The 24,069-nt window shown below is 34.7% G+C and overlaps 1 protein-coding gene across 1 annotated transcript in view; it reads left to right on the top strand.

Annotated features, from left to right (window-relative positions):
* Nucleotides 1-1,491: 1,491 nt before the first annotated feature.
* LOC136849024 (lysosomal alpha-glucosidase-like) overlaps nt 1,492-24,069 on the top strand; it is a 52,026-nt gene continuing 29,448 nt past the window's right edge. Inside the window, 2 exon segments of the mRNA XM_067121876.1 lie at nt 1,492-1,652; nt 5,018-5,163. Of these exon segments, the coding sequence (XP_066977977.1) occupies nt 1,565-1,652; nt 5,018-5,163 (234 nt within the window). The 5' untranslated portion in view covers nt 1,492-1,564.

Below are 24,069 nucleotides of genomic sequence, written 5' to 3'. Positions count from 1 at the left end.
AAAAAAACATGTTTGAGCATCAGTTTCTTAACAGCGCTAAGAGTAAGAACCCTGATGAATATTTTGTGAACTTAACCTACATATGCACACTAACTGTGTATGCATACCACGTATATTACACACGCACACGTATATAATATATATATATACCTGATGGTTGCAGCAATAACTTCATTATTTCTTCAAACAGATAAAAGGACAGCGACAAAACGGACAACTGCAATCTTTTCAAGAATCTGTCAGTACATCGACACTAACCTGGGGAAGGGTATTCTATATTCCTACCGAAACCCTGCACAAGGATCCCGGACAGAAGTAGCACTGAAATCAGAGCGTGAAAGCCAACCATGGCTGTATCAGTCTAGGCTGTGGATGAAAATCAGTTTCCTCTCGCCGGGATGTCGGCTCTATTTATACTTATAAGTGTTCGGTTGCTTCATTTGCATGCAGCATTAGATAAGGGGTGACCATGTGTTAGTATCCCACGACGGAATGGTACTTTTCCCGTGGGTTCGTAAGACGCAAGGTGGAACGGTGCACTTTAGGGGAAGTGCTTTTAGTTTTCTGTAAAAGAAATCTGTTGTGCCGGCTTTCTCTGTCCGTCCGCACTTTATTCTGTCCGCCCTCAGATCTTAAAAACTACTGAGGCTAGAGGGCTGCAAATTGGTATGTTGATCATCCACCTTCTAATCATCAAACATACCAAATTGCAGCCCTCTAGCCCGGTAGTTTTGATTTTATTTAAGGTTAAAGATAGCATAATCGTGCTTCTGGCGTAATCGATATGGGGATATGCCACGGCCGGGCCGTGGTTAATCGTACAGCATTTTCTGGTGACGATATAGATCTATTTTATGCCACGTTGGCTGAGTCGGTTGAGCCGTGGTTCAAAGTTTCATGGCTGATGCCGCTCATACAGCTATAATATGGTTTTTACTGAGACCATTGGAAAGATCAGCTCATCTATTTTTGGTGGCTTTGATTATACGCTGTACAAAAACTCGGCTGCGCTGAAGAAACTTCGGTGCATTTTTTTACTTGTTTTCTTCTGAAATCGTTCGGTAAATGGTCTTTAATCTCGCCTTCCAGTGGTTATTTACGTATATTATATATTTGTCACGTGCAGTTTGGTGACTTATTACTGATATATATATATATATATATATATATATATATATATATATATATATATATATATATATATATATATATATATTGATGATTAGAAGGTGGATGATCAACATACCAATTTGCAGCCCTCTAGCCTCAGTAGTTTTTAAGATCTGAGGGTGGACAGAATAAAGTGCGGACGGACAGAGAAAGCCGGCACAATAGTTTTCTTTTACAGAAATATAAAAGCATTTCCCTTAAAGTGCACCGTTCCACCTTGTGCCTTACGAACCCACGGGAACAGTACCATTCTGGCGTGGGATACCAACACATGGTCACCCCTTATCTAATGCTGCATGCAAATGAAGCAACCGAACACTTATAAGTATAAACAGAGGCGACATCACGGCGAGAGGAGACTGACCTTCGTCCACAGGCTTAGACTGACCAAGATATGGTTGGCTTTCACGCTCTGATTTCAGTGCTACTTCTGTCCGAGGTCCATGGGCAGGATTTCGATAGGAATATAGAATGCCCTTTCCAGGTTAGTGTTAATGTACTGACAAATTCTTGAAAAGATTGTAGTCGTCCGTTTTGTCGCTGTCCTTTTTTCTGTTTAAAGAACTAATGAAGTTGTCGCTGCAACCATCACGTTTGCCCTCCTAGTGGTTTCCTTTCGTAAGAAAACCAAATTGTTCGCGACAAGGGAGCGTGGCACGATGCACAAAGAGCTGCAGGACTATATATTCAGCAGTCAATGAAGGTGATCTTACAAAGGGGCAGAGTAGAAGTGACAGAGAGTGGTAATAAGGTGTGTGTGTGTGTGTGTATATATATATATATATATATATATATATATATATATATATATATATATATATATATATATATATATATATATATATATATACACTAGAATGACCAACCCAGCACTGCCCGGGAAAACTCTGAACGACAACCGATCTCTCTCTCTCTCTCTCTCTCTCTCTCTCTCTCTCTCTCTCTCTCTCTCTCTATCCTGTTAAGATAGTTGATTCAATTACATTGCCCAGCATTTTTGACATTTTATATTTCACCCCTTCTCACCCCTCTTCCTATCGGGGCAGAACTTGGACTTAATGGGCATCGGGAGTGTCACTATTCATCTCAGCGACCTCAAAAACTATGGATTAGACACTAATCTCTGTCACTTTCGGTTATTTTTACATGTCACCCCCTTCCCACCAACCCCCTTTGGTGCCATTGATGTCTTATCCCCACAGTATTTTTTTCCAGACAGTAAGTCATATGTAGTATACCGAAATAAGGTATAATGAACCTGAAGTTTATTTAGTTACTAAATAAACCCCCTTTGGTGCTAGTGATGTCTTACCCCGACAGTGCTGATTTTTAGATTGTAAGTCATATGTATACCAAGTTTGATTGAAATTGCTCCACGCGTTTCAGAGTTATTCTGGCAAACACACTCATACATACATACATACTGTACATCCATCCATTATATATATATATATATATATATATATATATACAGTATATATATATATATATATATATATATATATATATATATATATATATATATATATATATATAAAATATACAGCTTTTTATTGTTTAACTGCCTGGTTGTTCACGCTGTGATTCTCCATTGTGTGCTTAATTCGCTCCGTTTTTTGGTTTTTAATTTGTAGTCACTCTTTTACCTCGGTTCGGGCAGGTCTTATCGTATTAATGTCGCTGGATTCTTTTAATTATCTTTATATTTGTGATGTTCCCTCTTATTATTATCCTTATTTATGTCAATTACATCCTTGAAAGTGCAATCTGGTATTACAAAAAGCCGTCGGCCCTAAAAAAGTTATAAAAATCTTTATGGTGCATTTTCCTCGATGTCCCTGTAATTTTATATATATATATATATATATATATATATATATATATATATATATATATATATATATATATATATATATATATATATATATACATACATACAGTATATATATATATGTATGTATCTATATGTATATATTTATATATATATAATATATATATGTATATATATGTCTATATATATACTGTATATACATATATATAAATATATATACATACATGTATATATATGTATATATATGTAGATATTATACTGTATATACATATATATATATAAATATATATACATACATGTATATATATATATGTATATATATATATTCATATGTATAAATATATATATGAGAGAGACAGACAGACAGACAGAGAGACAGAGAGACTTCTGAAAGGGTTAACAAAAGAAAATATTAAACGTGTAGGAAGAGCTTCTTTTCGTATTAACGAATCCGAAAGGGTACGTCCCACAATATATCTAAAAATAACTAATAAACAAACGCAACTGAGTTCATAAATTTTATTCGCTTTCTTTTCAACGGAATAAAGATCTTGATCTTGTTTTACGAAGCCTAAAAAATTTTTTTGTTTCGATCAGATGTATTCTAATAAAAAAAAGTTTTTCGTTATGCGATAAAAAAAGAAACACTTCGTACCGCATTTCAATAATCTCCGTTCGCTTATTATTTCTGATAGCGCTTGCCATTTTTCAGCCAATACTTCCAGTAACTTTAATTCTGTAAATGCATACTTCTCTACTTTACCTCATATTCATAACGTTTTGCCTAGGATTATTCCACATACTCTAGTTCTGTACATACAAGCAAACAGTTTTCCAAATATTGAGTTCTGTACATACAAGTAAACAGTTTCGTCTCACTTGTATTTCATCAGCGTTACAAACGAAAGTTCGTTACTGTGCCTAAATTTACAGCCGCAGCAGAGAGAGAGAGAGAGAGAGAGAGAGAGAGAGAGAGAGAGAGAGAGAGAGAGAGAGAGAGAGAGAGAGAGAGTACTGCACAAATGTATCTTACCCAATAATATAGGACTCTAGCAGGCTTGCATTTTTGTCTTACCCAGTATTCAAATGAAGATTTAGAATACAAGAATAAAAAGTTTATGGAACCCGAATAGAAAACATGTTAAACCTATATATATATATATATATATATATATATATATATATATATATATATATATATATATATATATATATATATATATATATATATATATATATATAATTTTTGTACAAGATGAAGTCTCAGTAAAACATTAGATATGGATAAAGAACTTCTGTTCTAGTAACACGGAAGAAGGGATATAAGCGAATCCAAAAGTATGCCGAATGAGAATAAAGAGATACCAGAAAACGTTATACAAAAAAAAAAAAAACATGATACAGAAATTTAAAGATCTTGAGGAACGAAGAAAAAAAAATTACGAGTTAAAAAACAGTTGTATATAAAACATACTGATATGGCTCATAATACATTAGACATGCTACTTTTAATATCATGTCTCAACCGTATCACTATTATCTCTTACTTTTATTCTGCATTACATTCTTTTTCTTTTTTACCCTTGAATGTTATATTTACGCATTGCAGTAGGTTAGTTTTCTAGAGTTTCATTACTTACAATATGTTGCGTAGTGTGATGATAACTGATAAATGTATTTTTTCGACGAGAAATTGCTCGCAAGGGGGCAGTGCTATCAGTGGATCTCACGCCGCGCGCTGTAAGAATAACTAGAGTGTGTTTGCAGTGTCCTTTTGGCCCCTGTTTAGCCTTTTGCTGTACGTTCATTTTCTCTTCCTACAAGTTATGTAGAACACATGAGCGATCCAACGTTTTCCTTAAATAATAATTATAACCAATATTTTTCTTTTAACACAGGCCTTGGGTAGCGTGAGGAGGGTAACCTATATTTTCAATACTCGTATAGAAAAAATGCGAACTGCTTCGTGAGAATGAGACGTGTTTACAACTGGCCTTGTTTTTTTCGATCTTATTTCAGAAGGCCAAGATGTGTCATCAGAGACAGAGTGCAACAAATACTCATCCTGCGTTTGGCAGGACGCTGTTTGTTCGATGAAGGGTAATTCCGAAGCTGGTTATGTTGTCACAAGTGGTCCGCATAAGACATCGAGGGGCTTCAAGGTAAGAGATTCCAGAGACAAACAACTCCTCCCTTATAGTGGAAGAGTTGTGTTTTCTTTTATACGTATACAACTATACGTATGCAAAAAAAAAAAAAAAAAAGAGAGAGAGAGAGAGAAAAACATACTAAATGGAAAAATGAGCACAGACAGGTTGGACACCCCCATTACATCTTAATCTATATTTCGAGGGTTTCTGTTACATGAAGCACATGCACTGAGGTATATAAGCAATCGTACACACAAACGTAGAAACACACACTCACACACCTGTGTGTGTGTTTGTTTGGTTTGGGCTTTTGTATGTCTTGCAAGGATTCCAGAGTTTACTAAGTACTCACTTTGCACGTCCAGACTTTGCAACTGAATTTAATTTATCCGTCGCAAACAATCAATAACATAGGACTCGTACAACTGTAGTGTTGATAATGGCAAATACAGACTCTGATAATCTCTAATTTAGAGATTTAGATCCTGTTATTTTCAATATATCCAAGTAATGTAATTTGGCCCTGAGTGGTTTTGTTGTTAATAAGGTCACTTCTCCAGTTGTTCATAGACTGACTCACAGCAGTTCTAACCCAACGAGCAAGGTGTGTCAAACTTAGTGGTGTATGGCACATCATGAAACACAGAGCATATGCAATTGGTAGGGAGTCTTTCAGGGCTTCTCTATGGGTGTTTTTAAAGGCATATTTCAGTAGGTCCACATTTTTAGACATGTTAGTGAACTGGATTAGATATATTTCAGTCTCGTCTTTGGTTGCTTATAAGAACAGACACAAAAGTTCTGTTGACAATATGGTCTTCAAGAGAGAATAAGGCTTGAAATCACAATGTCTACTGACCTGCTGAACTACTTGCCTTGCTTTGCACTGCCAGCCGTTAGTAGCTCATGCGCTTTGCACTCTCTTAGGCTCGAGTAAGTTGGGCATTAGGATCAGCCTTTCCTCCATTAGTTCTTGTTAGAAGTTTGCTGGTGGGTGATGGTCTAACTGATTTGCCTTGACGGTGGCGCTTGTACCTGGAAATTAATTTCTCCTTGTTGAGGGTGATGCTGTATTGACGGCACCTGGTCAGCATTTGGTGTATATGTGCTAGGTGGGAAGGTAGATCCCTGAGCGAGTGTATTTGGCTGCCTGGGTACGCGTATGGCATTGGTGGGGAAATGGGTGGGCTGAGTGGAAAGCAGCAGCAGCTCCTCAGTCACAATTAATGATATATGCCTGTTATTCTTTACATGCGTTTGTAAGGACTGTTGAAGAACATTACTGACAATCGACTGGCGTCGACAACAGTTGAAAAACCTTGTAAAAACGCTGAGTAAAAACTGGTTAAAAAAGATTTATATAAACTTCCTAGTTTGTGTAACAGGAAGAAAAACATGCGGTGTTGAATCTTTATATCAAAAACGTAAAATTCGACGGATGAACTAGAGCCTTGAGAGAAAATGTCGAACTCTTTTGGAGTAATAAGATTCGCTCTGTGGAAGCAATGGAAGCTGTAGCCAAGATCATGTTCAATGACGTATGAAGAGTGCACATTTTTTATTGTTTGTTATGTATGAGTTTTCATTCGGTTAATAATTCTTCGCGCGTGTTTTTTTTATTACTATTAGTTTATCAATGCCATCTGAAAAGGTGCCAAAACTCTGATAAATTTTCAGTTGGACAGTACTTATAATGTGTCAAAGATTAATGTACGTGATGTACATAAGAGGTTCAAGTCCAGTACTCTTTGAAAGTTAACAAATGCAGGTAAAAGTAAATATTATGCTATAAATGAAAACAGCTGCCGTTATAATCAATGAAACTAATTTAGAAATATAAATGCAGTGTGTCCATACCGTAAAAAATTACGTTATATATCTGTTGCGCAAAAGCTGGAGTAAACAACGATAAACCATATATCATTATAGCAGAAATTTATCAGAGTGTGAAGACAATATATCGGTACCCTATTTTTTACGAACAATTTTTACAGCGAAGTATAGACATTTTTTGTTTTAGCTTTATTAAACCTTTCATTTTTGTTGTTTTACTTTTGGAAAATCCTGCAAAAACAAAAACAAAAAAAAAACACAAGCATCCTAGCGTGCAAAACAAACTTTGCACAGCTCGACCAAGAAAAACAGACCGATCAGCAGGTTCTCTATAGAAAATTATAGAATATTTTTCGTATTTTCCCTTACATAAAACAACATCCACTTCTGGAGAGGCAGTGTATCATTGTTTTGCATGGTGGCAAAAACTATATGTCACCAATACTTTCACTCTTGTTAAAAATTCTCACGGGAAATTATAGAAACTTTTATGCTCGGTTATTTCAACGCGTTATGTTGATGTTATTTTGAATTTCTTGAAAATACACGAATAGGCTAAAACTATTAAGCTTTCAATAAACAGCATCTTAAATATTCTAGTCCTGTTTTATACAGCATTCTTTCATTGTATTGCTACATTTTAGTTAATGACAATAAACTAAGTACTGATGGAAGTTTTGGATTCAGCGTCTTTGATGTGTAGATTCTAAAAAAAAAAAAAACCTATTTCAAGCTCTGTCTGTGCTGACATTTATTTCGATTTTCACTTGCTCTTGGTTTTGAAATAATTGATTATTTTGGTCATTCTTGTTTTGCCCATCCTTTAACTCTGATATCTTTGTGGCTGGCACTACCATCAGTGATAAAAATGGCTCATATCCATATCCTTACCATTCATTTTCACGTCATAGAATGACTTACGGGCTGCTCTGTGAGCAAGAGTCCGTGCTGGCTCAACGCCATCTCAATAAAAAAACATCAACAATTGTTAAAACTGTTTTTCTTTTTTTTTATTTAAGGAAGTATAAGCGCATAAGAATAACTGCACATCCCCACTGCCAAAGATAGATAATAAACAATTACAGGGTATACACGGGAAGCAGGTAAACTGTTATAAAGATAGAAATTAAAGTTTGGCAGTAAAGATCACTGGGATATTTACAAAGAAAAAATTGCTGTGAAATCATATGACTAGTAAGGGGCAAGGGGAGTAGCTTCCACAAACGGGCAAATTAGAAATAATCCAGATAAGTAATTAACCTGCCTTCGATGATCTTGGAGGAACCCCCACTGTAGCATTAATAACTATAGTTGCAAGACTCGTGTTTTATCGAAAAGTTGCATCAAAGCAGCAGAATTTAGCTGCGAAGTGAGTGATGTACAGTTTTGGGTAAACTGATTCCTGAGAAATGTTTGCAAAAACAGAAATGTATATGTATGTATGAAATGTCCCCTCTTATAAGATTATAAATATCAGATTTTATATCCATATAAATATATATATATATATATATATATATATATATATATATATATATATATATATATATATATATATATATATATATATATACTATATTTATATTTATATATATTCAGTGATAAATAGTCACCTGCTCTTGGCATGAAAAGATACATCTTTGCTCGTTTCGTTTTATTTTATTCATTTTTTTCTTTCTAATATAAAGCGGGAGTCGGGTGTTAGCAACAGTGAGCATGCGAACGGCGGAGTGAACCGCTGAATGAGGTACACGAAACCTATCAAAAAGGAAAAATGATATTTATTACGGAACCGTATCCTCAAACTGATTGATAGACTTATCATAAACTGGTGTTGCTACACCAGTGGGAACCCACGTCTACCGATAATAAGTAACATTTACATATATATGAATATCTTCTTCTTCGTTTAACGTGCTTTTTCCCATTTTTCGTATGGGGTAAGCACGATGCCTTCTTTCGAAGGACTTTTGATTTGGCGTCGGGGTAGGCCGTAGCCTCGATCGGCTGCCCTGCCTGACATCGCTTAGACCCCGGTAGTTATATATATATATATATATATATATATATATATATATATATATATATATATATATATATATATATATATATATATATATATGTGTGTGTGTGTGTGTGTGTGTGTGTGTGTGTGTATATATACTGTGTATATATACATATTTATATATATTTATATATGTATATATATATATATATATATATATATATATATATATATATATATGTATGTATATATATATATATATATATATATATATATATATATATATATATATATATATATATATATATAAAATCTACAAAATTATTTTTCCACTTTATGTAGACTCAGTTCGTCTCTCGGCCTTACACACGTGTCATGGGCGGTGTCTCTCTATTGGCAACCAATTATTTTGCTGCACGCACTTACAAATGTACACCGCTGTCTACACGTGCGGCACAGATTCTAAAGTAGGTGTTCACTGGTTTGGGGTTCATAAACTATTACCTTTCCCCTGAAAGGTGGTTTGACCTCTGCATCATGGCCGAGTTATGATTAAGCCCAAGAGTCGGGTACTCTGAAACTTTTCGACCTCGATAGAACACTTTTGATTTGATGAAGCTCTTCTAAAAACCCCACTCATAATTTTTAACGGCTATTTAGTCATATGAATAATGCGCATGGATTTCAGAACTTCGCGACAGAATGATCGTTTTTATACTACCCTGCATAATTCGTTATCATTAAGCCGAAAATCTACTGACCTAGGCATGCAGGAACTCAACTCCAGAATGAACGGATGGAAAATGTTGACAAACGCCACCCAGTGACTTCTGCTGACTCTGAAAGCAGATCTTGTCCTTCTTGATTGTTGGATTTTCTTATTTATTTATTTATTTATTTATTTATTTATTTATTTATTTATTTATTTATTTATTTATTTATTTCTATATTTATTTTTCGTTTTATGGGAGAGTGAAGGTGAGGTTAATGGTAGGGGCTGGGGGTTGGGGACCGACCAGCTGTAACGATCTAAATGTTTTAGAGCTTTCGTTCCTGTCACAGTCCTACTGTGTCGTCAATTTTGAAACTCCCTGTCCGAATGTAAGGTAAATATTCAAAGTCAAAACTCGGCGAAGAACATCAATCAGATTCAGATGTGTAGCAGCATCAACAACGACGATAATTCCACTTCTCTTTAAGGCTCCGTAAACTTATGTACTCTTGTCGTGTCCCACGTAAATTTTTCCGGTTTTAATGGTACGATAGCAGAGCGGTTTTGTTTTCTGAGACATCCGTCTCTCACCTTTTTATCATTAAATACCCACTGTTTTTTTTTTTTTTAATTAGAGATCGGTAAACAGTGAATCAATCACGTGGAGCTAAAAACGGCTTCGTGTTCATCAATCTCTGAAGAAATAATTTATTGAAAGCATTTGACATTCTTGTTAGAAACTATGTAGTTCATTCATTTAAAAGAAAAAGGAAAGATAGAAAGGCGTAAATTAAGAGAAAGAGAAGGCGGGAGGGGGGGGGGGAGGAAATTGTAAGCAGAAGAATGTTTAGAAGTTCCAGATCAAATTTGTCAAAAAATGATAAGAATACGTAAAATTGTACATTTATGTGCAACTCTAAACTATGCTTTCCCCAGAATCATTTCTTTAATTTTGACCATCAATTTAAGCTTTCTTTTTTCTTTTCCGTAAGGGGCTGCTATCCCTATGGGGCCCCCCAAGGCTTAGAGCATTCTGGTTATCTAGCTATGTTCACAGTTTGGCTATAATAATAATAATAATAATAATAATAATAATAATAATAATAATAATAATAATAATAATAATAATAATAATAATATAGGTTTGGCAAATGCCTGCGAAATGCTTAACTTCTTATTGTAAACGAAGCAGCAAGTTAGAAATACTCTCGAAGACGTTCAAAAGATCGGACTACAAATCACGTATTCAGATCCAAGCACCTAAATTGTGGTTTAAAAGGGCCCTGTCCTCCCACAATACTGTATCATTTAAAATAATAAAAACTCACAGACATCCTCCGTACCTTTCCCCGCCTCCTTTCTGAATTAGAAGTTTTTTAATCCTCTGCAACTCAAACGGAGCACACAAATGACGTCCTGATCTCTTTACCTGGTCCCTCACACCGTTTCTCTAGAGCACTGACTGGAAAACCTACCTCATAAGATAGTGGAGAATTAAACCGCTTGGCAGTTTCACCAACCATTCATTTAAAACGTATTATTCCACCTTTTACTGCCAACGACTAACTAATACAATTTATACACTGATTTTTACAGTGCAGCACAAAATGGATAACGTAGATTAATGGATAACCTAAATTACTTGCGAACCCCAGACTGGGAGTTAGCTCTAATTTTAGACGCACACACAGTAAATAGAACATACATTAGCAGTGTACCGTATCATTCCTTCGTTGCCATAGCATGTTCCCTGGCGATTTTCTTTTTTATTTTTGACGGGGATGGTCCTTTTAAGGAACTGATTCATTCAAAGATGACACGAGGGTCATTTAACCCGCAAAAGAAAAACAACCTTGATTCGGGGGCGGCATTCGGAAAAAGCATCCGAATCTTCACGGTAGTTAGTGCCACCTTGGACACCCCCACTGTTGATTTAGTTCTTGGAATGGAACAATACATGGAAATTAGTTTCATGTAAGAGCTACTGGATTCTTATATGATGAAAGACTAATTCTCACAATGAAAACCTACATGAGCTTCCGAAAAAATTTGCTCAACATTGACTGGCAAAAGGAAGCATACTCCCTCAAAAGCTGGTATCTCCGCTTCAAAATTGTTGACACCATCTGAATGATTAATTCTAAATTAACAGATTATATCTTTTGCAAAGTAATACGTTCAAAAGTTACGTGACGTGATTATAGTTCAATATTGTCTCGTGTGTGAACCTGCGTTATACAGAGACAAACCCTGGAGACACTTTCGCACGAAGCTCAAAATATCTTGCAATAGCAAAGTTTTCCGAAGTGAATAATTACTGATCATTTACTAAGAGAGGGATAAATTTTTTAGTGGCCCACCCAAGAAAAAAAGAATAAGAAAAAAGTGAAAGAAAATCTCCGAAGTGTTTGTTATTGATGCATACAAGATTTTAAGCGGCATTTTGACTTACAGTTCAGTATGTCTGGAGGAGGATTGAAATCACCAATTTTGTTGTTTATTTAAAGTGTGTGATGAACTATGATTACGTAAAGTTTATGATTACATATATAATATACACACACACAATATATATATATATATATATATATATATATATATATATATATATATATATATATATATATATATATATATATATATATATATATATATATATATATATATATATATATATATATATATATATATATATATATATATATATATATATATATATATATATGTGTGTGTGTGTGTGTGTGTGTGTGTGTGTGTGTGTGTGTGTGTGTGTGTGTGTGTGTAGTGTATGCATATATATTTACTATACGGTATACATTCCACCTCTCAGTTTTTTTTACCCAATTATAATTCTGAGATGAAAACCTGAGCATAAAATTTTTAGATATAAAACCGAAGTTACCGTAAGTGAAATAAAATTTGCAAATAGCTTTGATCAACAAAGAACGAAAAACATTACAATATGAGAAGCAGGATATCTTTATCTTCATGAGCTGAATTAATGCATTTTGCAGTTGGCATATATATATATATATATATATATATATATATATATATATATATATATATATATATATATATATATATATATGTGTGTGTGTGTGTGTGTGTGTGTGTGTTTTTGTGTGTGTACTGTGTTTGTTTTGCAAGTTCCTGTGAAACTCTTGCTAAAGATTTTAGGAAGTCTTCTTTTATACTGTATTTAGATTAATTTGCACAGATGCTCCACCGTTTTTGGAAGACTACTGACAAATGTATTAATTTAGCTCATTAAGATATAGCTTCTCATATGCTCATGTTTTTCTTTGATTTACGATTTTAATTTTCACTTGTATCTTATTGGTAAAACGATAAAAACCAATTGCTAATCAGCGTGAGAATCTCCTTGTAGGTGCTTGAATGTGCTTCATTTGTGTATTTCACATACAAACATGCCGGCAATAAAAGTCATTCATTCGTCACATTGATTTGTTTCTTGTTGTTAGTTACGCACTTTTATAGTCCTATATATACAACAAGGTAAAATTAAGTCATTTCATCTCCAAAGATTTATAATAGCTTAACTGAAATTCTTGATAGAAAAGAATGTGACGAAAGAACTAAACTAATATTAAAAGTAAGAAAATGTCCAGGAAAGTTCCCGTACCGAAAATAGATAAATGACAAAAAAGAAGGGAACGCCCATTTTGCCGTACCGAAACGTCAGTAGAAATTCTCTAACGTTGCTAATTTATACCTTTATTTAAAGTCTCATTGAAACAAACTTATTGGCTCAGTCTATGTAGGTCAGAGTCAGTCTGACAATGACACCCGTAACAAAAGAGGCAGAGATTTCATTTACAAACAGAACAAGTGTGGACAGTGTGACAAGGCAACAGCCATCCGTAGTTGTGTACACAAGTTGACAGAGAAAGAGAGAAAGACATCTAAAGCCTGTATTGAATACAACACAAAATTCAGAAAAATACAATTAGAATCAATAAGTCAGAATACAACACAAAATTCAGAAAAATACAATTAGAATCAATAAGTCAGTCTAACAGGTTCGTCTTTCTATATCTGATCAGACTTGCTAGATATTGACAGGTTTCTGATAGCGTTCCATATTTCCGCGTTCCTTAGACTCCATAATCTCCCATATTTTAGGTTTACCTTTTTTTTTTTTTAGTTCCGGTCTGGGTAAAGAGGGCAAGTGGCCTGTATTTACACTGCTTTTCCCATGACCAGCCTCAACTACGTCACTCAGAGCGGCTGCCGCTTGCATGTATATGAGGCTCAAATGCATTTCCAGATTATACACCAAATTAAAGAGCATTCCGTACTGCGATCAGATGAATAACGGTTATTACCGAGGATTTTTCACATTTTCAAATATTCAGATTTTCGAAATTACAGTTTTCTGTAGAAATAACATCTCAGACTTTGTTTTTTTAGATTTAGAACTTACAAACTTTAAATATATCGACCAAATAAATAATTTAGGAAGTAGTTCAAGGTCCAAATTCAGCAGCGCCGAAAATTACGAATATGACATGTTTTGCCGTTTGAACGGATGTCTTGATGTTTATCAAGATGGCCTCGTCCCAGTTCTTAATACGTGTAAGCTGATTCACCTTTGATTATTACTATATCGTGAATACGCAACTGGCGACAAAAAAGGGTTGTAGCAAAACGCGACCTTCACCCGATTCTCTTTTTAGAGGGTCTGATATTTAGTGTGTCATGCTACCTTGGATCTTTGCTCCCCTTTTGAAAAGGAGAGCATGAGGGCCCCAAGACAGCGGGCGTTTAGCCAGTGTGCAGGGGAAAATTACCGTTATGACAACAGATGTGGTTCTGGCATTAACTGACAAAAGAATCATTGTCGCAGTTACATGTTACATTCGGAAAATTATCTCTCTTATGGGACGGTTCATTTCCAGTTTTACTTGTATGCAGTTTCATAATAATATATATATATATATATATATATATATATATATATATATATATATATATATATATATATATATGTATATATACAGTATATATATATATGTATGTATGTATGTACATGTATATATATATATGTGTGTGTGTGTGTGTGTGTGTGTGTGTGTGTGTGTGTGTAATTGTAAAATAGCCACAATGCCCTCTTAACATCTCGAATTCTTGGTGCTTTTTTGGATAAGCTTGTCGCTACAAAGCCTTGAGATCCAAGTGCAAGAAATTGAAGTGGTTGTGATGTCTGGTAGCGGGAAACGAACACGTGTCACCATAATCACAAGGAGGTCATGTTGCCGGCCTGACCACGTGGCCTCCAAGGTGACGCGGGTTCGTCACAACCACTTCAGTTTCTTGCACTTGGATCTCAAGGCTTTGTAGTGACAAGCGCATCCAAAAAAACGCGAAGAATTCGAGAAGTTAAGAGAGCATTGTGGCTATTACAATTACATATGCATTTGGTAAAAAGTGACCAGTAGATTCTACATACACAACATATATATATATATATATATATATATATATATATATATATATATATATATATATATATATATATATATATATATATATATATATATATATATATATATATATATATATATATATATATTTATATATTAGTTTTATTTTATTCACGGATATTACACAAAAGTATTTGATATTAGTTTTTCATTTTCTTTTGTGATTCTTTTCAAATTTGATATCATGTCAACGTTTATGATTCTTTGCATATATATATATATATATATATATATATATATATATATATATATATATATATATATATATATATATATAATATACATATTTGCAAAGAATTACAAAACGTTGACATGATGTCAGATTTTACGTTCGTCAAAGAGAAAAATGAAGAACTATCAAATACTTTCGTGTAATAATTTGTTACATATTTCCAAGGCACACCAAATAAAATAACAGAAACTTATTATAGGGAACTCTACATAAGAAAAAGAAAATTAGTGAAACATAAAACATCAGTCAAAGCAAATGATGATAAAAAATGTTAAAAAGTCCATTCTTATCATAAAAAAAAGGGAAGTCAAATGTTTCAAAACTTAATTCGATAAAAGTAGTTGTTAAAAACACGCAACTTCTAATCACAGAACTATAAAAGAAAGCATTTTAAATGAAAATTAGAAAACACAAGGATGATAGAAATACCTCCCTGATAAATATAAGAAACCAAATAAATGATCAAGTCAAAACGTGCAAACATGCATATGAATATTGGGATAAATGGTTATCTACACAAAATTATGAGAAAAAGAAAGGTAACGGTAACACGAAAGTACTCGGTTCTTACTTTCTTCATTTCATCTTCTTTGTATGATCCTGAACATAAGTATACATATATATATATATATATATATATATATATATATATATATATATATATATATATATATATATATATATGTATATATATTAAATATATATATATATATATATATATATATATATATATATTTTTATTTATATATACGTATATACTGTATATTTTTATTTATAACATACACACACAAGCATACATTATATGTATGTATATATATATAATATATATATATATATATATATATATATATATATATATATATATATATATATATATATATATATATATATATATATATATGGAAATGAACACATGGAAACGTGTTTCACAAAAATAAATTTCTGACTCACCACGGACCGAACACCAATGTTTCGAGTGAGAGTCCTGGGCATTAACACTTCGGATGCAAAGGTCATAAAAGTAGTTGGAGCCTAAGTACTACGTACCTGAGGTTTTTCCCGGGCAGGCGCCCAGCTCCCAACATACCAGTAAATTTTACCAAACTCCCCAACCCATCAGCGCTCAAATTGCTAACATTTCATTCGACTTACCCCTTTCCCCGTGAATGTGTCCGAATTTTGCCCTGGACCCTCACTCAAAAGACCGGGGTTCGGTCCCGTGATGAGTCAGAAATTTATTTCTGTGAAAGACGTGACCATGTGTTCATTCCCATCATATTTCACGGTGAAAGTGGTAAGTTGAATGAAATGTTTGCAGTTCGAGCGCTGATGGGTTGGGGGTCAGGTAAAATTCACTGGTATGTTGGGACCTAGCTGCCTGCCGGGGAAAAACCTCAGGTACTTAGTACTTAGGTTCCAACTCCTTTTATGACCTTTGCGTCCGAACTGTTAATACCCAGGACTCTCACTTGAAAGACCGGGGTTCAGTAATATATATATATATATATATATATATATATATATATATATATATATATATATATATATATATATATATATATATATATATATATATATATATATATATATATATATATATATATATATATATATATATATATATATATATATATATATATATATGTATATATATAAAACACTTTTACACGCATGTTCACAGTTATTAAGCCACAAGTTCCGTTTATTATTAATATCACCATATCTTTGGATTAACTTGCACACCAAGGGGAATTATAATTGATAAGTGCTTCTTCCTCGGCAGGATTCGAATCGGTATAAGGTTCAGAAACAAATTCACTGTCTATCGTTGTTTTAAACCAGGCAACGGTTCGAATCTTGCCGGGGACAAAGCGTGTACCAATAATCACTCTCCATGAATGAAAGTTATTCCAAAAATATAGTGAACAGGATGTTAAACGATGTTTAACGATATCTCTGGCTTAATATTTGTTATATTTAGATATACATTCATACAAATTTATATATATATATATATATATATATATATATATATATATATATATATACATATATATATATATATATATATATATATATATATATATATATATATATATATATATATATATATATATATGTAGTCATGGGTTAATGGGAGCATGGAGTGAGCACTCTAAGGGCAAGAGAGGGTGAGCAAGGATGCTAGGGAGGATAGCTTGTTCTACAATGAGGCAAATACAGAGAAAAAGGTTAATGGGAGCATAATTCTCAGAATAAAAGATGCAAATGTAGAGAGTGCAGTCTCTAGTAGTCAGCTGATGAATATTCTGAAGATTTGTTGAATGTGAAAGACAAAAGAAGAACAAAGCTGAATGGTGCAAGACCGGAAGAGATTAGTGTAAGTATAAGGACAACGAGGGAACATGAATGGTGGACCACTCTGAAATATGTTCTTTTAGGTGCAGCCTCAACTGTTATTCTTTTGTTTAAACCAGATGGATGTGTTACTCTCTGTCCATAGGAAGAGATGATACTTTTGCCTGATGTGTTTGACACTGATCAGAGCAATGAGATACTCAATAGACCTTTTTCTTGTCTTTCTGAAGTTAAACTGACTAACCTAACTTTTCGATACCGGGGAATTCAGCATCTTATACTTAAGCTTGATCATTTTTTTACTAGTAGGGCCAAATTGTATTATTCTTTTGTATTTTTTTTTTTTTTTTTTTTGTGAAAACTGCTTATTACTTGACTCCTAAGTTGTTTGTTAACTTTTGTAAGTTAGCTAGGATGGGATTTTTGGAACTCATTGGAGAACTGGTAATGTACTTCACTGGATTAAAGTAATTGTGGTAGCTCTGTCACAGCGGATTACCACCCAGTTCCGAAAGCTCCCAGATCTAAAACTTGTGGACATGCATTGGAAAATCTCTGCACGCCTTTTTCCTCATTTGCAGTTGGGCTTTTACATGAACCTGGGAATTTATTATGCTCGCCTTTCTGTTTACATTGTCAAACAGATACCCCTAGACCCAGGTCGCGGAGTTCGTATGATTGGTCTTGACTTTAGTGCTGCTCTTGACTGTGCTAATCATGAAGCCGATGTTTTCAAATGTAGATGGAAGTTGGTGAACCATTTCTTAGTATTCAACACCTTCTAAAAAAACATAACAGACACCTCACACGTCTCGAACTGTCGACCTAACTGCTCAGCTCTCCTCGCTGCTGGGAGAAAGGGAGCTGGGGATTTGGTACGATACATGTACACATGCGCTACTGGGGTCTAAGCGATGTCAGGCAGGCCAGCCGACCGAGGCTACGGTCTACCCCAACGCCAAATCAAAGTCCTTCAAAAGAAGGCATCGTGCTAACCCCATATAAAAAATGGGAAAAGCACGTTAAACGAAGAAGAAGAATTACCGAATCATGACTAACAGATTATATAAAGTAACTGCTGATGGGCGCTATATCGTGATTTTGGGATGTAATCTGCAATTTTCCTCAGGACAGTGATCTTGCCCCACTACTTTCTATATTATGTATGCATGAGATAGCGTCTAGTTATGAAAAAAAAGTTTGCTTCTTTTGCAAAGGAAGCTAAACTTGTCGCATCGATCCCATCTTTTAATTATAGACCTTTTGTTGCTGAATCTCTCAGCATGAATTGGTCTACAATTAGTGTACAGTGTGAAAACTCAAAATATAATTGCTTGTAGATCTGGGATACTAGATCCCTCCCATCCAGTTCTTTTCATTGACACTGTTTTCTCAACTACATGCAAGTACACTGCTAAGAAACATATCCAGGATAAAGTTCGAAATGATATCATAAGGGTACGGTCAAACTGCAAGCAGCGAGCGGTGAGGTGGTGTTTAGTGGCAAGCGGCAGCGTCAACGCGTTGCATGGCCACACTCGAGTTTCCGAGGGCACACGCGACGCGTCAAAGATGGTCGTCAGTGAAGAAAATTATCTTTATTTGAAAATAATTACGTGAAGTTAGATGAGCTACCTGTAAAAATAGTCTAGGTTCAGGAATTTGGCAAGACTGAAAAGGAGTATTGTATAATCTATATAAAATCTCGAATGTTGGATAACGAATTTTATGAATGTTTGGGTATGAAGCAAGGGTCGTTCGCTTCATTGCTCAGCAAACTTGAAGAGAGACTGAATAAACCTGTAACAAACTGCAGAGAACATGTTTTTCCTGAAGGAAGACTCTATGAACTCCGCGTGTTCTAGTTTTCTGAAAATAAAATTATTGTGCCGGCTTTGTCTGTCCGTCCTACACTTTTTTCTTTCCGCAGTTTTTCTGTCCGCCCTCAGATCTTAGAAACTACTGAGGCTAGATGGCTGCAAATTGGTATGTTGATCATCTACCCTCCAATCATCAAACATACCAAATTGCTGCCCTCTAACCTTAGTAGTTTGCATTTTATTTAAGGTTACAGTTATCCATAATTGTGCTTCTGGCAACGATATAGGATAGGCCACTACCGGGCAGTGGTTAGATTTTCACGGGCCGCGGCTCATACAGCATTATAACGAGACCACCGAAAGATAGATCTGTTTTCGGTGGCCCTGATTATACGCTGTAGAGGCTGTACAGAAAACTCGATTGCGCCGAAGAAACTTCGGCGCATTTTTTACTTGTTTGAAACCTGGTGCATCGCGTGCGACGAGGCGCGAGGTTTAACAAAGCGTCACCCACGTGACCACCCACGTAAGAATTGTAGATTCATTATTCGCGTCAATCCGCGCCGTTTAAGCCGCATTGCTCGCCGTGCGAAAGTTGCCTACGTAGATGAGATAGTGATGGAAGGGAGATGGAGGTGGTTTGGACATGTCCTTTGCGAGAACAGTATATGACAATGTCAGCTTGGGATAACCGGACCCAACTGGATGAGGACTATGAGAGTGCAGGCTGGAGATGAGTGAAGATTCGTGGCAGACGATATACAGGGAAGACTCAGGTGGTGAGATTTCATAGGCCCTGTTGCATCAAACGGCTTTAGAGATAAAGATGATGATGATGATGATGGTGATGATGATGATGATGACATGGTGGGCAGTGCAATATTATATTTCTTTAAGAGAGGAGGGAACGAGAAGCCTGCTCCAGGTCATGGGGTAATTGAAGTTTCAATTTAGAGCAAAACTACTGCAGATTAAATGTGATTAAAATGATTACATGAGAAATTGATAGAGGTATTGTTATAAGTTTACTCATATATATATATATATATATATATATATATATATATATATATATATATATATATATATATATATATATACTGTATATATGTATCTTTATACACACATACACACACATTCACACACACACACATACATACATATATATATTATATATATATGTATGTATGATAGTTTCGTCTGATAACTTTTGTGAGGTAGATGGCGAGGCTTCAAAAAATTTTCCTGTTCCTCTTCCGTGTACAGTTTAAGAAAAAGAGAGATGTCGTTAGCCTACGGAATGTCACCTGGAATTTCTTGGTCAGTCGCTCGTTCAAATACTTTCCAAAAACGCACTCCTTACAGAGAATGACTGCCGACGCTCAGTATTCAAATGAATGGTTTCCCCACATTTTGCGAGGATTGCTTCAACGAAAGCCCCCATTTATTTATATATACATATATATATATATATATATATATATATATATATATATATATATATATGTTTGTATACATTACATATATATATATATATATACATATTTATATATACAGTATATATATATACACACACACATATGTATATATATATATATATATATATATATATATATATATATATATATATATATATATATATATATATACATACATACATATGCGTATGTATATATGCATAAAGAGAGAGAGAGAGAGTGTGTGTGTGAAAAGATGTGTGTGAAGAGTATCTGTTTATCTCCCACCCCAAAACAGCTGCCCTATGTCAGCTGCAAACTGGACCCGAATGCAACAGGTCACGGGGAATTCGATGCGGTGTGCTGTTGTTTGCAAAGTCATTGCCTTCCTTCCATTCTTATTGTAATGATGATTTCCCGAGCTGGAATTGTGCGCCCGTGAATCCATGAAATCGTCAGCGCCATGACTGTCGAATTCTCATCTTTACTATGAAGGTAGGCCTATGGACCTGGAGATAGACCCCCAAAATCATATACTGTGTGATCGGTCGTTCTGTGTAAGGTTTGTGCAGAACGTTCGTTTTACTAGCTCTTACAATTTAAGCGACCTATCCTTTGTCGTGGAATCTGCGCCGAAGAAAAAGTTAAGTATATCTTAGTTGAACCAGACCACTGGGCTGGTTAACAGCTCTCCTAGGGCTGGCCCGAAGGATTAGATTTATTTTACGTGGCTAAGAGCCAAGTGGTTACCTAGCAACGGCACCTACAGTTTATTGTGGAATCCGAACCACATTATGACGAGAAATGAATTTCTATCACCAGAAATAAATTCCTCTAATTCTTCATTGGCCGCTCGGAGAGTCGAACGCTGGGCCAACAGCGTCTGCGCCGGAGAACTTAACCTGTTTACAGTCATTTCGAAACTGACGTTAGAAGCACAATAACTGAAAGCTTCAACCATTTGTTTTACAGGTGAACTCACATGAAATACGTTTGTTTTTACCCTCGCAAAATTCGAGTCTCAATTCATTCATATGAAATAAACATTGTCATTATTTACATAACAATACCCTATGCATATCGAGTAGTTCAGTGTAGCTAAGTACATTTGATACAGGACTGCTATAAACTCATCGGAAAACTATTTCATTTTTTGATGCAAAAGGTAATTTTTGATGGAATCAAGGTAGTCTCTTTGGGTAAATATGTCATTTTTAAGAATATCTCTGAGCCATCTATAAGTAAGTTTTACATATGCAACTTTACCTTCATCTATCTATCTATCTATCTATCTATCTATCTATCTATCTATCTATCTGAAAGTCAGCTCAGTGGTCTGAGATTACTTTAATAATAATAATAATAATAAATCTATCTATCTATCTATCTAGTGGTCTATATTATATCATAAAAAGTTACATACATAATAATATATATATATATATATATATATATATATATATATATATATATATATATATGATGTTTTTATGATTTAAATATTAAACCACAAATTAACCCACTAATATCATATTCAAAATTCCCTGGGTATAATTGACATCCAAAGGAAATTATATATGATAACTACACCTACCCTTACCACGGACCGAAGCCATGCCTTAATGTTAGAGACCTAATCCACTCAGCCTTCAGGAGAGGTAAGAAATTATTTTGACTCTGCTGTAAATATTTTCGTCGAAATTAGGTTCATCACGTTAAGTACAGGTAAAAATTACGCCGAAGTTTCGCCGGCGCATCGAGTTTTCTGTACAGCGTATATTGCTATATGAAACTCTCAGCCGCGGCCCATGAAACTTTCAGCCACGGCCTGGTGGTGACCTGTGTTGTTGGCACCTATAGAGGTGCCAGACGCACGATCATTCCTAGCTTTAACCTTAAATAAAATAAAAATTACTGAGGCTAGAGGGCTGCAATTTGTTGTTTGATGATTGGAGGGTGGATGATCAACACACCAATTTGCAGCCCTATAGCCCCAGTAGTTTTTAAGATCTGAGGGTGGACAGAGAAAGTGTGGACGGACGGACGGACAAATAGCCGCCATCTTAATAGTTTTCTTTTGCAGAAAACCAGAAATGAACTCAACGCCGCCTTAATAGAGCACAAAGTTTGTAAAGAATATGCGCAAGAGTTTGAAGTGCGTCAAGTATGTCAACCGCGTTCCAACTAAAAAATTCTTAGATAGGGCCGAATCTCGGTCAGGGTGAGTTTGTTATTCTGAATAAGCTTATTCATCGTTTTCCCTTTCTTTCAGGCCTGGGTTAAATATGGAAGTCAGATTTGCTATAGGAAATGAAGTTGACGAAAATGCCCAATGTTTTATAATATAAGTAACAAAGATTTTCCATAATTATCTTATTTTTATTCTTCAAGAACACCTCCAGCAATTTATTTTTCCTGTGTTTTATTATGTTTTTTAATTCTTATTTTTTTTTTTGTTTCGTGGCCTACGGTGGTCTGTTATTTTAATTAACCATCAGCGCAATTTACAGTTTTTAAACCCTTCCGCGGCAACAATTATTGCCAAGCCTCTAGAAACTGGTGAAGGTGTAATTACCATTTTTATTATCACTTACCAAAGATTTTGCAAGTTGCCAACCAAGAATTTTGCAAGAAGCGAAAAAGGCCTCGTATTCCATAGCATGATGGTTTTTATCAGCAATAAACTGAATCCATTTTTACTTTAATTTTAACATTTCCTACCACTATTTTCGTTTTGTTACGTACACCTGGCGTCAGCTTCAGTGACTACGCGAGTGATAGAAGACTTTCCTAACCTACTTCTGACATAAAACTTGAAGCCAAAACGGAACGCTAGGCTGTTGACCCATAAACGAACGTACGCACAAACGGACACCTGCACCTGGAGAAAACACAATAAAAGTGGATCATCTCTTTGCAGTGACAGAATTGATCGCCTGCAACGCTTTTCTCTCATTTTTTTTTTCAGTTTTGTATGTGAATAAGTTAACGCGT

This window comes from Macrobrachium rosenbergii, chromosome 20, assembly GCF_040412425.1.
Source record: "Macrobrachium rosenbergii isolate ZJJX-2024 chromosome 20, ASM4041242v1, whole genome shotgun sequence".
Classification (NCBI taxonomy): domain Eukaryota; kingdom Metazoa; phylum Arthropoda; class Malacostraca; order Decapoda; family Palaemonidae; genus Macrobrachium; species Macrobrachium rosenbergii.
Note: the sequence above shows the minus strand (reverse complement) of the source record. Positions and strands in the feature narration are given on the sequence as shown.